The sequence below is a fragment of the Apodemus sylvaticus genome, chromosome 1 (assembly GCF_947179515.1).
Source record: "Apodemus sylvaticus chromosome 1, mApoSyl1.1, whole genome shotgun sequence".
In the NCBI taxonomy this organism is placed as follows: Eukaryota; Metazoa; Chordata; class Mammalia; order Rodentia; family Muridae; genus Apodemus; species Apodemus sylvaticus.
In genome coordinates, this window is record NC_067472.1 from 4,788,470 (window position 1) to 4,802,688 (window position 14,219).

Here is a 14,219-nt window from a genome sequence, read left to right on the forward strand (position 1 = left end):
AAAATTTGAAATGTAAATAAAGAATAGACCTAATTAAAAATTAATTTTAATTTAGCAGGCTATCTGATTAAAAAAAAAAAAAAAAAAAAAAAAAAAAAGCTTGGGAAATGGCTTAGTTGGTGTGTGCCGTGCAAAGCCTGAGGATCTCTGACTTTTGATACAGGATCCCTCACTGGGACTTGGATTATGCTATTTCCGTGGGTTCCAGGGATGAAATTCAGAGATTTCAGAAATTCAGAGACACGGAAATAGTGTCTGTACTGCCAGCACAGGAGGCAGAGACAGATAGATCCTCGCAGCTTTCTTGTGGGCCATCTTAGCCTAATCTAGTCCCAGTGAGGGATCCTGTATCAAAAAACATAGAACAGCTAAGGTTGTCCTCTGTGCATGTGTGCACATGTGCGAATATGCAACCATACACACAACCATTTTAGCACACAAGGGAGAAGGCTGTGCTTGCAGCCTGGTTTCTGTTTACAGCCTGTTTTGTTAAACACGGAACAGGCTAGCTTTTGTCGTCCTGCTTACCTGTCATGGCCAATAAGGAAGTAGTCCCTGTTTACAGTTCTGATGGACATCACCTCATCCGGGTGGCACTTGAACATCTTCTGCACAGATTGCATCTTTTCCTGGCAATTTATACCAACTTCTACAGTGGCACTGCTGAGACGGACACAAAGTAACTAAACTGATACGCATAGCAACTTAAGATGAAATTAGACTCCTGTTTTAAATCAGGAGCAAAGCTGCAGATTTCATTGACCCACATTTTAAAGACTGTCTAATTCACATCATGAATCTCATTTGAATTCTTTCTATTTTAAAAAAATAACTAAGGCTCTGAATCTGGTTCATCAGTAATTAAAATACTCTGTTCAGCTTGAAATTCAATTCAGAGGTTCCTATTTGGGCTGGATTCTGGAGTCTACAAATCACTATATTTTCCAATATTCCCAGTACATGATTTCTGAAGAAAAGACAGAAAAAATAGTTTAAATATTTCTTAAACTCCACTTTGGCTCTATGAAGTGGATTTCAGGAGCTCTCTATCACCAGAAAGTTAAGTGAGACAAAGTCCTCAACTGAATTCTCAGGAATTAGAGATTTACCGTCTACAATGTACAGCATGAAGTGAGCATTCCACTGCCCCCCCCTCCCTTGTTACTTAGGTTCTTTTAGAGCCACAAACACTACAGCAGCTCTGAAGCCCTTGGTTTGTTTTTTGTCAGAGACACGGGTTTAAGCTTCTGCGCATGTATCTCATCGTTTGACAACTGACTTGGGCTCATTAGCTCACACACACGTTTCCTGGTCTGGATACACACCCGTCGATTTCGATGGAACCTCTATGTTGATGATCTTTGTAATAGGAAAGACTAAGACCCTTTCCCCGACTCTGGGACAGAATAAAAAGACGCTTTTTCCAGGAGGTCTGAAAAATGAAAAGGTTTTGCAGTTCGGTTAAAGCTCAGAAGAGCAAGGACTCTTGCAACGCGCCTGAGGCTGGTGGGAGGCCTGTAAAACCACTGCGGTTACTTACCCCAGAGAAGAAGAGCTGAGGGGGTGGCGACTTAATGAAGTAATCTCGTTTATGGACTTCATTTTCATAACCAAATGTAAATTGTTTGCCTAATAAAAGAAAGTGAAGAGGATTCAGTTTGTTCTCTCATAAATTTCAGGAAAGAACGACTTCATTTGGAAAATGTTGTTTCTCTTCAAATTATTCAGTTATTCAAAAGAACATGCACAATAGCTGCTCCCTCTGCCACCCCCACCACAAGGACCAGCTGAAGAACAACAGCTGTGCCACCATGCCCTGGGAGTTGAGAGTTGTGCTTAGAGGCAGCTACCTTCCGCCTGCACCTGCCTGGCTCTGTTGCTGCAGTTTGGACCTGGGTCCCTAGGGAGAGCAAAGGTTTGTTTCCATTTCCACTGCCAGAGTAAGTTAGTAGTTAAATCACCCTTTGGGAAGAACCGCCTGCCTGTGAAACTGAAGCAGGAGGGGTGGGCATTTTCTCTCTGTTGGAGGACCAGGTAGAGTGGCCACAGAAGATAGGGAGCACAGTCTCATGGTGTGATGGAACACAAAGGTCTCAACAGCTGTATTGCACAACCCTGATTCCACTCACCAGGCTAAAGCCTTTGGTAAGGCCTGCCTTTCCTGAACCATAGGGAAGCAGCTGTGTAAATTTAAGAGTAAAATTAAGCCCTTCAACACTGTTTTAACAGCACTGTTTTCCTAAATGAAAGGTGTCTGCATTTGGAACTCACAAAATAATAATTAGTAGTAGTAGTAGTAATGATAATAATGATAACTGTCTTTAATACAAGTAATTACAACGAAACTGTTAATATTTAAGAGCTTCTGCCATTTCCACAGCCGGTATTGCTGCTTTTATTTGTTAAATTGTGTATATTTGTTTATTGCACGCATGCACACACACATACACACACACATACACATACCCCCACATACACACTCTTCTTACATACTAGCATACTGGGACTATTGATCTATGCATGTGTGTGCCACAGATTTAAAAAGATTAGGGCACCCACACAGGGCCAGGAAAAGTGCTTGTTCCCTCCGGCTGTGCTGGAAAAGCTTGTAATTCATGAGGCATTAGCTGCAGTAGGATTCCTCACACTAGTTAGTCCTAGATTCGAGGACAGTGCCAGACCCACCTAACAAATCTTACACAAGCAGGTCTTAGGAGACTGAGTTGTTCCCAAAAAACTTAAGATTTATAAGAATAAAAAATATTCAGTACCCAATAAGGTAAAATGTGTAATGTCTGGCTACCAGTCAAAGGTGACCAGGCATGGAGAAGAGATGGACACATGGGTTCTGTAATGAAAGGAATAACTCATCAATCAAGACAGAACTGGCACAGATGTTAGACGCGTCACAGATTTACTGTTACTGTCAAAACCTTGGGAGACAAATGAGATAGAAAAGACCCAAAGTGAACTTTTAGAGATGGAAACAACGACATTTGGGGGCAGGGAGGTTTACACCCACAGACTGTTAGAGAAGGCTGGTTACTGAAGAAGAAAATTACAGAGTGCTGGAACGGGTATCAATAAGGCCTATTAAAACAAAGTAAAAACAAATCAAGAGTCCAAAATGCGAAAGAGCATCCGTGCACTGGGACAGTGCCTCAACTGGTCCAGTATGCAAGCAGCTGTGATCCCTTAAAGGAGGGGAAGAGGCAAGAAAAACATGTGAACAAATAGTTCTAAAAAGTTTTACAAATTTAGAACTCTAAAGCAAGACTCAAGTAATTCAGCGAGCCCATGAATCAAGATACAGGAAAAGAAACAGATGCCAAAGTTCCTCAAGATCAAGACATTCAAAGCCACATCATGAGAAAAACATCTCAAAAGCAGAGTGGAGAAAAGGCGGCCCCTCACAGCAAAGATGAACAACAAAGGTGTTCTGCTTTTTTAAAAAATTATATTTCGGTGTACAGATGCATACATATCTGAGCAGCACACACAACCTTGGTACCAGAGAGGGCCAGAAGAGGGTGCTGTATGCCCTGAAACTGGAGTTACAGATGATTGTGAGCCTCCACGCATGTGCTGTCACTCAAACCCAAGTCCTCTGGAAGAACAGCCAGAGCTCTTAGCTGCTGAGCCATCTCTCCAGCCCCAACTGTTTCATTTCTTGTGTATATAATCAAGAAAACATAGACCACTAACAACAGCTCTGAAGAAACCCTGCCACTTGAAATTCTATAAGCAGCAAATGTATTTTTTAAATATGGAAACAATTTGGAGATATTTTTAGATATACAAATTCTAAAAGAATTTCATCATCAGGAAGCGTCCACTTATCAGGAAGAATGCTACGGAAACCCTCCGGAATGTACTGGAGGTGCACAGAGCCCAAATACAGAAACTACAAGGCTAAATGTTAGGTGATTTTTTTTTCATTATTTAAAGCAGCCAGTAATTCAACCAACTAAACAAAAATAGCAACGCACTGTGCAGATTATAATGATGTATGGATAACATAAATTCCAATAGCAGTGTAGAGGCTCGGGAGGAGGGCGAGATCACATCTTGGCAATGAGCCTGGATTATTTGTGAATTAGTATGTCATTACTTGGGGTCAGGCTGTTGTATGTTTAAAAATATATAAACCCTAAAGTAATGACACAGTGTAGCAGTGTAATAAGCTAATGAGAGATGAAGTAAAATCATAAAAAGGGCTCAGTTCATTTAAAAGAAAGCAGAAAAGGTGGTGGAGTGGGAACAGGGGTGGCAGATGTGGACTGGTGTGGGCAGGTGTGGGTGGGTGTGGACAGGTGTGGGCTGGTGTGGGAGGGCATGGCAGGTGTGGGCAGGTGTGGGCTGGTGTGGGAGGGTGTGGGCAGGTGTTGGCTGGTGTGGGCTGGTGTGGCAGGTGGGGGCAGGTGTGGGCTGGTGTGGGAGGGTATGACAGGTGTGGGCTGGTGTGGGAGGGCATGGCAGGTGTGGGCAGGTGTGGGCTGGTGTGGGCTGGTGTGGGCTGGTGTGGGAGGATGTGGCAAGTGTGGGCAGGTGTGGGAGGGCGTGACAGGTGTGGGCTGGTGTGGGAGGGCATGGCAGGTGTGGGCTGGTGTGGGAGGGCATGGCAGGTGTGGGCTGGTGTGGGCTGGTGTGGGAGGGTGTGGCAGGTGTGGGCAGGTGTGGGAGGGTGTGGCAGGTGTGGGCTGGTGTGGGAGGGCATGCCAGGTGTGGGCTGGTGTGGGAGGGTGTAGCAGGTGTGGGCTGGTGTGGGAGGGTGTGACAGGTGTGGGCTGGTGTGGGCTGGCTTGGATGGTAGGCGTGGGTAGGGGCGGATGTGGCAAAGACCAAAGGAGAAAGACACTGAACAGCGACAGGGTATACTCAAGCCTGAACACAGCAATAGTCAGAAAATGTGAATACTCTAAACACCAGAATTAAAAGGAGGAGGTTGTCCGATTGGATGAAATTGAAAGGTCCAACTCTATGCTGCTTATAAGAAACACATTAAAAGTATAAAAGGCACAAATAAAAAAAAAGGACGTTTTAGTTAGGAATTCTATTGCTGTTATAAAACACCGTGAGGGAAAGAGGCCCCAGGAGGGAGGGTCTGTTCCGTTTACCTGTAATAGACCTGTCTATCACTAAGGTAAGTCAGGGCAGGAAGTCAAGGCAGGAGCTATGGCAAGGTGCGGCTTACAGGTTTGCTCCTCCTGGATGGCTCAGCCTCTTTCTTAGAGAACTCAGGCCATCGGCCATCTGAAAACCTTATTCATATTGTCATATAAATTATTTGATAGCCTTGAATAGCCAAAACAATTCAGAAAAGCAGACTATTCAGATTTTCCTTAAAACAAACAAACAAACTGTACAGGGCTAGAGAGGGCTTATCAGTTAAGAGCATTTGCTCTCTTGAAGAGGGCACCAGTTCGATCCCCAGCACCTCCATGAAAGCTCACAGCTGGCTGTCACTCCAATTTCAGGGTTCCAAAATTCATTCCTGTCCTCACGGCGTACCAGACACATACAAGGTACACTTAGTGCACTAGATATTCACGTGCTGCATAGATACACATACTGGTAAAACACTAAAACACATGAAAGAAAAATAAGTACATAGTTAGAAAATCATCTCATTACAAACATGTAAGAATCAAGAGCATAGTGTGAAGGCAGCCGCACAGGCCAAGGTAACAGAAGGAGAATCCAGGACTAAACCCACAGGTCAAGGCCATTCCATGGACAGAGGACAGCGCCTTAATAAAATCCTTCTAGAATCACATGCCCAGCCCTGGGGGGGTGGAGGCGGGAGAACTGGGAGGTTATCTTCCACTCCATAGCAACACTGAGGGCAGCCTGGACTACATGAGACCCTGCCACCAAAGGAAAAGAATGAAGAAAGAACCGGGACAAAGGGTATTCATGCTTCGTGATTTTATATATGGAAATTTCCAGAATAATACATTAACTTGATACTGAGAGAGGAGACCGATGGTTGCCTAGGAAAGGGTGTATGGCGCAAAGAGGGACACAGGATTGATAGTTCATTATCTGCACTTTGGTGATAGTTTGTGGTATTTACTTAATTACTTATTTATTTAAATTTGACAATATTCAGAATTTAGCCTAAGGCATCATGAATGCTAGGCATGTGCTCTGCTCTGGTCTACAGCCCCACCTATAGGATTTCTATATGACAAATCCTAGCTACGTGTAGATTTAAACGCAGGAGCTTGCTGCTTGTAAATCACCATAAAGATTTCATAAACATAAAATCCATTTGATACAAGTTAAATATATTTCTACAATATGACCCAGCCATTTCTACTCCTAGGTAAATTAAAAGAATATACAGAAAAGCACCTGATGCCAACCTCTGGGTTCAGCATGTACATGAATGTTCATTCATATATGCACACAACCACATGAACATGTACACACACCATACACACACATATATACTATATATGCATATATACATATATAAATGTTCATATAATCTTTTTATAATAGAATAGACAAAGGTGGGAAAATCCCAAATGTTTCCAGAAAGCCAATGAATAATCAGTTATGACACACCCATATAATGGAAAAGGGGAAAGGGCCAACATCCACTATGGACGAACCTCAATTATGAATTAGAGAATTGTGCCAGGAAGAAGTCAGGCGAGCGTGTCTTACTGTGTGCTCACAGTTATGCAAAACTCTAGTGACAGAGAGCCATGCAGTAGGACAAAGGACTGGGCATTGGAGGGAAGGATTGTGACCAAACAGCAGAGCTTGAGGTGAGGGAATGTTCCCTGTGCAGACTGTGGTGACGCTTGCCTGGGTGACTGCGACTCAGACTGTCCACCTCAAGGAGATGTGCAATAAATTACAGCAAGCTGTTGAATGCTATGGGCAGTCGAAAATGCGGGGTCATACCAAGGCCATGTGCAAAATGATGCTAGTCATAGGAGGTCAGGGTCTGGCCTCCTCAGCCTCTCTTCTCCCCACCCTACATTATGACACTGTCCTGCTCCCTCACATCCTGCTCTGTACCTCTGTATGCAGCGTTGTGGGTCTTTCCAACTCTTCTGATGGGATGCATTTCGTTTTCTAGAGGGAAATCATGCCTGGTACTAGAAGTATATCCACCCCACTCAGGGCGCTAGTGAGGTCATGAACTGTAGAAGAGAACCTCCCCCCTAGTTCATAACTGCATTCTAAACCTTGTCCTCACACCCACGGATGAGAGTAACTCTCTCCCAAAGCTTTTCTTTATAGCAAATGAAAGGCATTTCAGAAAACCACAGCTGGATACAATGTAGAGATCACTGGATTGTGGCAACCTCAGGCCCAGTAAATACACCTACAACACTCCTGCACCTAAGGCTGAGGAAACAGACAGGGAGACCGGGGAGAAAGCCTGTAAGAGCCAGAGGACCAGGAAGTCCACAGTGAAACTGTATCTCCTAGAAACCTCAGCCTGAAGACTGTCTGAACGACAGTAATGTCAATAGACACGCTAATCCTGAAGGGAAAATCTCCGAGGGAGAGTTAGCATCTCACAGGGGTGAGCCACCTAACTGGTTACCAAACACCACGAGGTCAACCCTGAAATTATAGTCACATAGACAACAACAAGAACAAAAATTGACTTAGCTGGCTAGATTTATGTGTTTGTGCATCTCTCTCTATGAACATATGTAATATGTTTGTATGTGTGTGCATGTGTGTGCACACGTGTTTATAACAATAATAATGAAGAAGAGGCCATCAATTTGAGAAAGGGTAAGGGGGAACCTAGCAGGGGTTAGAAAAGTAGGAAGTGATTCTCTTTTAATTAAAAATATCTGTTAAAAAAGCCCCTCAAAATCTTCCACAGAGGAGTTGGGAGATGGTTCAGTTTACGACCTAAGTATGAGGACCCAAGCTTGGGTCCCCCACACCCACATAAATCCTATGTGCTGCTGTGGATCATTACCCTCGGCGCTGGGGTTGGAGAGGCCGAGGACAGCAGATCTCCGGAAGCCACTGGCCAGTCAGCCGAGCTGAATCACGGGGATGCAGGCTCAGTGAAGGACCCTGACTTGAACAGTAAAGCAGGGAATAATCAAGGGAGACACTCAGCACTGATCTCTGGACTTAGCTGCCCACACACACATGCACACACATCCTCTAGAACACGTATATACAACACACATATGCATACAAATGAAACAAAAAAAAAAACCAAAAAACAAACAAACAAAAAAAAAAACCCAAGCCTTGCGCACACCCTTTTCTTAAGACTTCCAGGGATTCCCGAGACGACTTCGGCCTTCCCTTCTGATTCTACTGCACTTTGTTCCCTGTGTCAAGGCTACACTGATTGCATGTGCTGAGCTAGAATTTTCCATACGACTACTTGCCCGCGTTTCTCTCCACCTCTCAGTGAGATTGTAAGTTCTCTGAGCACAGTGACTCTTCTATTATCAAGAACTTCATGCAAAATTAGAGAAATATATCCTAGTCTTTGCTGGGCTGTAATTTATTAAAAGCATTGTCTTCAAGGCCCAAACGGAACACTTAGCCAATGAAAACCAGGAATTGCTAAATTTCTGGACAGTTCAGCTTTTACAAATAATGAAGGGAACCCAGCTGGGCATTGGTGGCTCACGCCTGTAATCCCAGCACTTGGGAAGCAGAGGCAGAGGCAGGCAGATTTCTGAGTTCGAGGCCAGCCTGGTCTACAGAGTGAGTTCCAGGACAGCCAGGGGTATACAGAGAAATCCTGTCTCGAAAAAAACAAAAAAATGAAAATAAAAAAAATTTTAAAAAAATGAAGTGAACCCAACAGCTCCTATTTTCTCTAGACCGAGTCGCTGTCCTAGAATGATGCCCATTGTCCCTACAATGCTAACTAATGGCTGCTCCTGGGTAGCCTGGAGGACCTGACTCATCATTGTTGGTGGACAGCTTCCTTCTGCCACTCCGCCCTTAGGTACCTGGGCCCTTTAGAGGTCTGGCTTCCATCTGGCTGGCTCTTCTCACCTGTCAGAAAGAGGAGTTAGACAACAGTTAGCTTCCATGCTGACCAGCTACGGCACCGTCAGGGGCCAGGGCATGCATCACAATCCCTGCTTCCTGCCTTTTCTGCCTTTCTTCTGTGTGTGGAGTCCAGAGGCGACCTTGGGTGTAGTTCCTCAGGTGCCATCCATCTTCGTTTTTTGAGACAGGGTGAGCTAACCTGGCATCTGCTTTCTCTGCCTCTCCTGCTGCTATTCAAGCACGTGCCACCATATCCCACTTTTTTTTTTTTTTAGAAAAGATTTATTATTTATGTATTATATCTAAGTACACTGTAGCTGTCTTCAGACACTCCAGAAGAGGGCATCAGATCTCATTACGGATGGTTGTGAGCCACCATGTGGTTACTGGGATTTGAACTCAGGACCTTCCAAAGAGCAGTCAGTGCTCTTAACTGCTGAGCCATCTCTCCAGCCCTGTATCCCACTGTTTAATGTGAATTCTGTGGAGGGAAATCAGGTTTCTATGCCTGAACAGTAAATGCTTTACCGACTCAGCCAACTCTTTCACTAACGTGTTGCTCCACTGTGCCCCAAAGATGATGGGTGGTAGCCATGGTGATGAGGATGGTAGCCATGGTGATGAGGATGGTAGCCATGGTGATGAGGACCATCCAGGGAGCCTGTGCTCACCCCACAGGTCATCTGGGGAGAAGCTTCGAAGAAGACTTTAAGGGTAGTCTTCGATGTCCCTGCCACATGTGACTGTAGGAGGAGAGCCCCAGGGAGGCAGGTGACAGCAAAGAGAGCGAGCAACACAGAGGGCAGAAGACTATGGGTTGAGAAGCAGTAATGATAATAAGCCCTTTTCACATCTGGGGCCTTGCTTTCTCCACAAGGAACCTCATGAGCAAGGGCCAGAGAGCCCTGTTCTCCACGTGCCTCTGCTATCTGTGTGGACATTTTCAAGATTTCCTGATGCAGAGGTCAGACGCTGACGCAAGTGAGCTGAATTTAAGTCTTGTCCCATCAAGTTGTCTGTCACCCGTGACCATCTAAGGCAGTGATTCTCAACATGTGGGTTGAAACCCCGTGGGGAGGAGGTCACATATCAGACATCCTGCATATCACATATTTACATTGTGATTCGTAACAGTAGCAAGAGTAGCAATGAGAGTGATTTTATGGTTGGGGATCACCACACCATGAGGAACCAGATTAAAGGGTGGCAGCACTAGGAAAATTGAGAACCACTGATCTAGGGGACTGAGAGGTGGAGGGGTGGGAAACTTCCACAGGTGAGGGCCTCAGGGCTGATGGGGGTCTTGAGAACTAAAACTGTGTCCATGGACAACCTCTGCCTTAAATTAGTAACGCCACAAATTGGAAGGCAATGGTGCCTGAAAAAGGAGGCACCAGCAGCTTGGGGCAATCAGAGAAGAGAGGGTGATTGCCATCCAACTGTCGTGATGTGAACACTCCCCTCCTGACTTGTGCCTGGTGTGAACACTCTCCTGCTAACCTGTACCCGGAGTGAATGTTCCCCTCCTGAACTGTGCCTGGTGTGAATGCTTGCCCCCTGACCTGTGCCTGGTGTGAATACTCCCCTCCTGACCTGTGATAGGTATGAACACTCCCCTCCTGACCTGTGATAGGTATGAACACTCCCCTCCTGACCTGTGCCTGCTGTGAATGCTCCCCTCCTGAACTGTGTCTGGTGTGAATGCTTGTCCCCTGGCCTGTGCCTGGTGTGAAGGTTCCCCTCCTGACCTGTGCCTTTAATTAACATCAGCCCATTCATTCCTCTCCCTTGCTGGCTTGTGGCTTGTGGGAAGCATGTCAGAGCTATTTGAAGACCAGTGTGAGTTTTCCCCGAACTTCTTTTCAATGTGAGAGTGCTGTTTCCTAGAGAAGTAATTAGGAAGGGATACTTTTCACACCCCCTTCATCTGGCCTCTGCACATGTGAGACTTGGGCATCCATGCATACAGCATTTAGTCCAGCACGTAATGGTGCAGAGAACCCACATAAGGCTGTTCCTTGTTTTTAAAAAATAGGAAGTTCCTGATAAAATGCTTAATTGTTTTTAGAGGCTTTATAGTTTGTAAAAGGGAGGGATAAAATCTTCCTGATAGTACTGGTTTGAGAACATCCTGCTTCTTTACAGTTTGTACAGAATCTATCAGAATCTACCTTAATCCTTCCCCAGCACCAGAGCTCTGGTTGGTGCCAAGGAGACTGTAGGTACACCTGGCCCTGAGCACCGAAGGTATTTACATGTTCGCATACTCTGTGACTTTTGGGTCTCAGAACTAGCCACCGGTATGGAAGGGGCTTAGTTCAGAAATGGAGACCTGCATGTGAAAGAGAAAGAGTGAGGTGAGGTCTATCAAGCTCTCCAAGCAGAACACACAGGGCTCCACACGGATGCACACGGATGCTTCCAGTGGCATCGCTTTCCTAGTGCACTAAGCCTGGTAAAGTATGCTTTGGGGGCAACTCTAGCCTTATGGTGCCCACAAAGGACTCCAATGTTGCCTGTGGGGACTGCTTTTCTGCCTTCTCCCCACCCACCATACAGACACACCTGTAGGGAGTGCTGACTTAGTGTGCTAACTGTGGAGTCTGGGTTTAATTTTTTTCCCCTATCAATAAGGAAAGATGGGATCTTGATGTAGTATGGTAGTACAGTATCCCTCCACGTTCCACTCTCAGGATTGCTATGAGCTTCAGTGGAAATTAAGAGAGCTTAGCATATAATAGGTGCTCTGATACCAAGAATGCTAGTTGCCAGGTCCTCTCTGTCTCAAATATTCTTAATAATAAGTCACAAACCATAATAATAAAAAATAAAATAACAATAATTTATGGTGCACATACTACAACTCAGTGTGCACCCGGAGTTTAAATTATTTTTACGATTCTGTGACATCCAAACACAGACAAGAAAACAACCATTAGAAAGATTAAGCAACTAATCTCTGCAGAATGAAGAATTCAGAACACAGAGCCGAATTCTAACTTGGAAGTCAATCTTTTTCAGAATTGTGTACTTCCTCCCTGTTCAACAAAGGAGAATGTGTGGGGCATGGTGCTACATGGCTTTAATCCCAGTATTTGATGGGCAGAAGATGGAAGATATCTGTGAGTTCTAGGCCAGCCGGGGCTACTTTGTGAGTTCCTGTCTCAAAAAACAGACAGACAGACAGAGCTAGGTGACAGATGGATGATAGACAGACAGAAAGACCGACAGAGATGACAGATGGATGATAGGTAGACAGACAGACAAGGAACAGAAGATTCTATCTCTTTACAGTTTTCCTTGTAATTCTTGTCACTAGCCCTGAATAAGCAGACAAGCCCCTGCACATCTGCTCGGCTGGCTCTCCGATCTCACTTGAGGATAGTTCACGTTTGTTCCCTGGCCCGGTTATTGTCATGCCAGTTGGGAGTTGATAGGTCTCATGCCAAGAGACCCCACTTCCCTCTGGTTCTACAGCCTGAGAAGATTAGAAAGAAAAAGCCTAAAATAGCAGGACTGCACAATTGGAACATTTCCAGTTTTCCAATTGGCAATTGCTCAATCGTGAACAAGCTCCCAGATCATCATAACCCTGGGAATCCAGACCTGCCACAGTCCAGCAGTACTTACCAGGTCTCCAGGTAGTTCCCGCACTGTGCTGTTCCTAGCCTCCGGAACTTGTCCAGTTACTCTGAGCCGCTGGTGCAAGGGTGTGGATTAAGTACAGGCTCCATTTGATATGTGAACCAGAAGGAAGTTCTCAACCAGCCCTGGGAAGATTTTACTTTTGTCCCAAATACAAATAGAAGCTAGTGCCCAGGGGGAAGTCCTGGGCTTTCATTCTTCTTGCGGCTTGGCACAGAATTACACATGACGTTCCAGGTACCTGGTTTAAAAAAAAAAGTAAACAAATTTTAAAAATTCCTGCAAGACTTTGGACCGTAGTAACAATGACTCTTATTGAGGACAATGCCAACCTAGCCCTGACCTTTTGCAGTGACTACCACTGAAACAATTCTCTGCTTCCCACCCAGCCATATCTGACCAACACATCTTCCTCAGGAAGAATTGCTTTGTACCGGATGAGGAAACAAAAGCCTAATACATTCATGCCTTCGAGTAGTTTCCAGGAAGATTGGCAAATTCATGCATGATGGAACAGTTTCATTGGTGTGGGGAGGGGCTAGGCATGCTCTCCAGTACATGGCCTCTTCAAAGCAAGAAACGTACACAAACGGTTGCCATTTGACCAGTGCAATAGTATTGGCCATCATGTATTTTAACTTATATTACAGATCAAAGAGAGGGCTTAGTGCTAATGAGTTACATCATTGTTACATTGTTGCATCTAGAAACAAAAGGACGTAGTCTTCAATCTTCGTTACTCTAGCTGAGGTTGCTCAGCTCCTGTCAGCTTTGCCACATATTCAAAAATGTTGCAGTCTTGCAGACTTTGGATTTTGTTATTCATCGACATAATAGGAAGGATAATCTCCCCCTTCTCCTTTTTTGAAACAAAGTCTCCTTGTTTCTGAGGCTAGTTTAGAACTCACTAGGTAGATAAGGCTGGTCTTAAACTCAAGTGTCCCTGGTCTCTGCCTACTGAGTTCTGGGGTTATAGGAGTGTGCCACCTTGCCCAGCTTTGGATGGATAATCCTGACTTCACAGGATCTTTCCTAAAGCATAAGACTTCACATGAAAAGCAGCCACACAGTGCTGGTTAGCCTCTGGCTAGGGTTCTTTCTCCATTGTTTACTTTGCACCACAGGGGGTGGGTCTTATTAGTTCTTTTGGCAACTCTTCTGGGTTCCTGGCATGCAGAGGTAATCAATTTGTTCCCCTGCTGCACAGAACTTGCTTTACTTGTTTTAGAAGAAACCATTTCTTGAAATGTATTTCCTGATATAAAGTCAACCTTGGACCTGGAAACTTTCTGTGGCTTCACAGCTGGTTTTTATCCAGATGTTACTGGAGTCTTAAGTAGTTCATCAACAGCTGTGCTGGTCTCCAGTGTGAACTGCACAACTACTGATAGCCTGTCACTTTGGTAAGAAGCCTTAACCAACAGGGAAAGAGGAAATTACTTTATGATTTGTATTGCTTTATAACAATAAAACAGATGGCAGACCTGTGATCTTTCCATCTTCTGTCTGTCTGCTTGTCCAGCACATATCCCACCATGTTCCTGCATTTGTTCTTATTCTCCAATGAT

General features: G+C 44.8%; 1 protein-coding gene across 3 annotated transcripts in view; it reads right to left on the minus strand.

The window, feature by feature from the left end:
* The window catches only part of Plekhs1 (pleckstrin homology domain containing S1), a 30,780-nt gene extending 17,904 nt beyond the window's left edge, over positions 1 to 12,876 (minus strand). Inside the window, exons 1-5 of one of the 3 annotated variants that reach the window (XM_052182978.1) lie at positions 12,637 to 12,876; positions 8,964 to 9,009; positions 1,541 to 1,629; positions 1,326 to 1,432; positions 529 to 663 (exon numbers count right to left, since the gene is read on the minus strand). In XM_052182978.1, the coding sequence (XP_052038938.1) occupies positions 529 to 663; positions 1,326 to 1,432; positions 1,541 to 1,629; positions 8,964 to 8,991 (359 nt within the window). In that variant the 5' untranslated portion in view covers positions 8,992 to 9,009; positions 12,637 to 12,876. The remainder of the gene's footprint in view (positions 1 to 528; positions 664 to 1,325; positions 1,433 to 1,540; positions 1,630 to 8,963; positions 9,010 to 12,636) is intronic. The other 2 variants (XM_052182958.1, XM_052182968.1) reach the window with 2 other exon arrangements.
* Between the last annotated feature and the right edge of the window lie 1,343 nt (positions 12,877 to 14,219).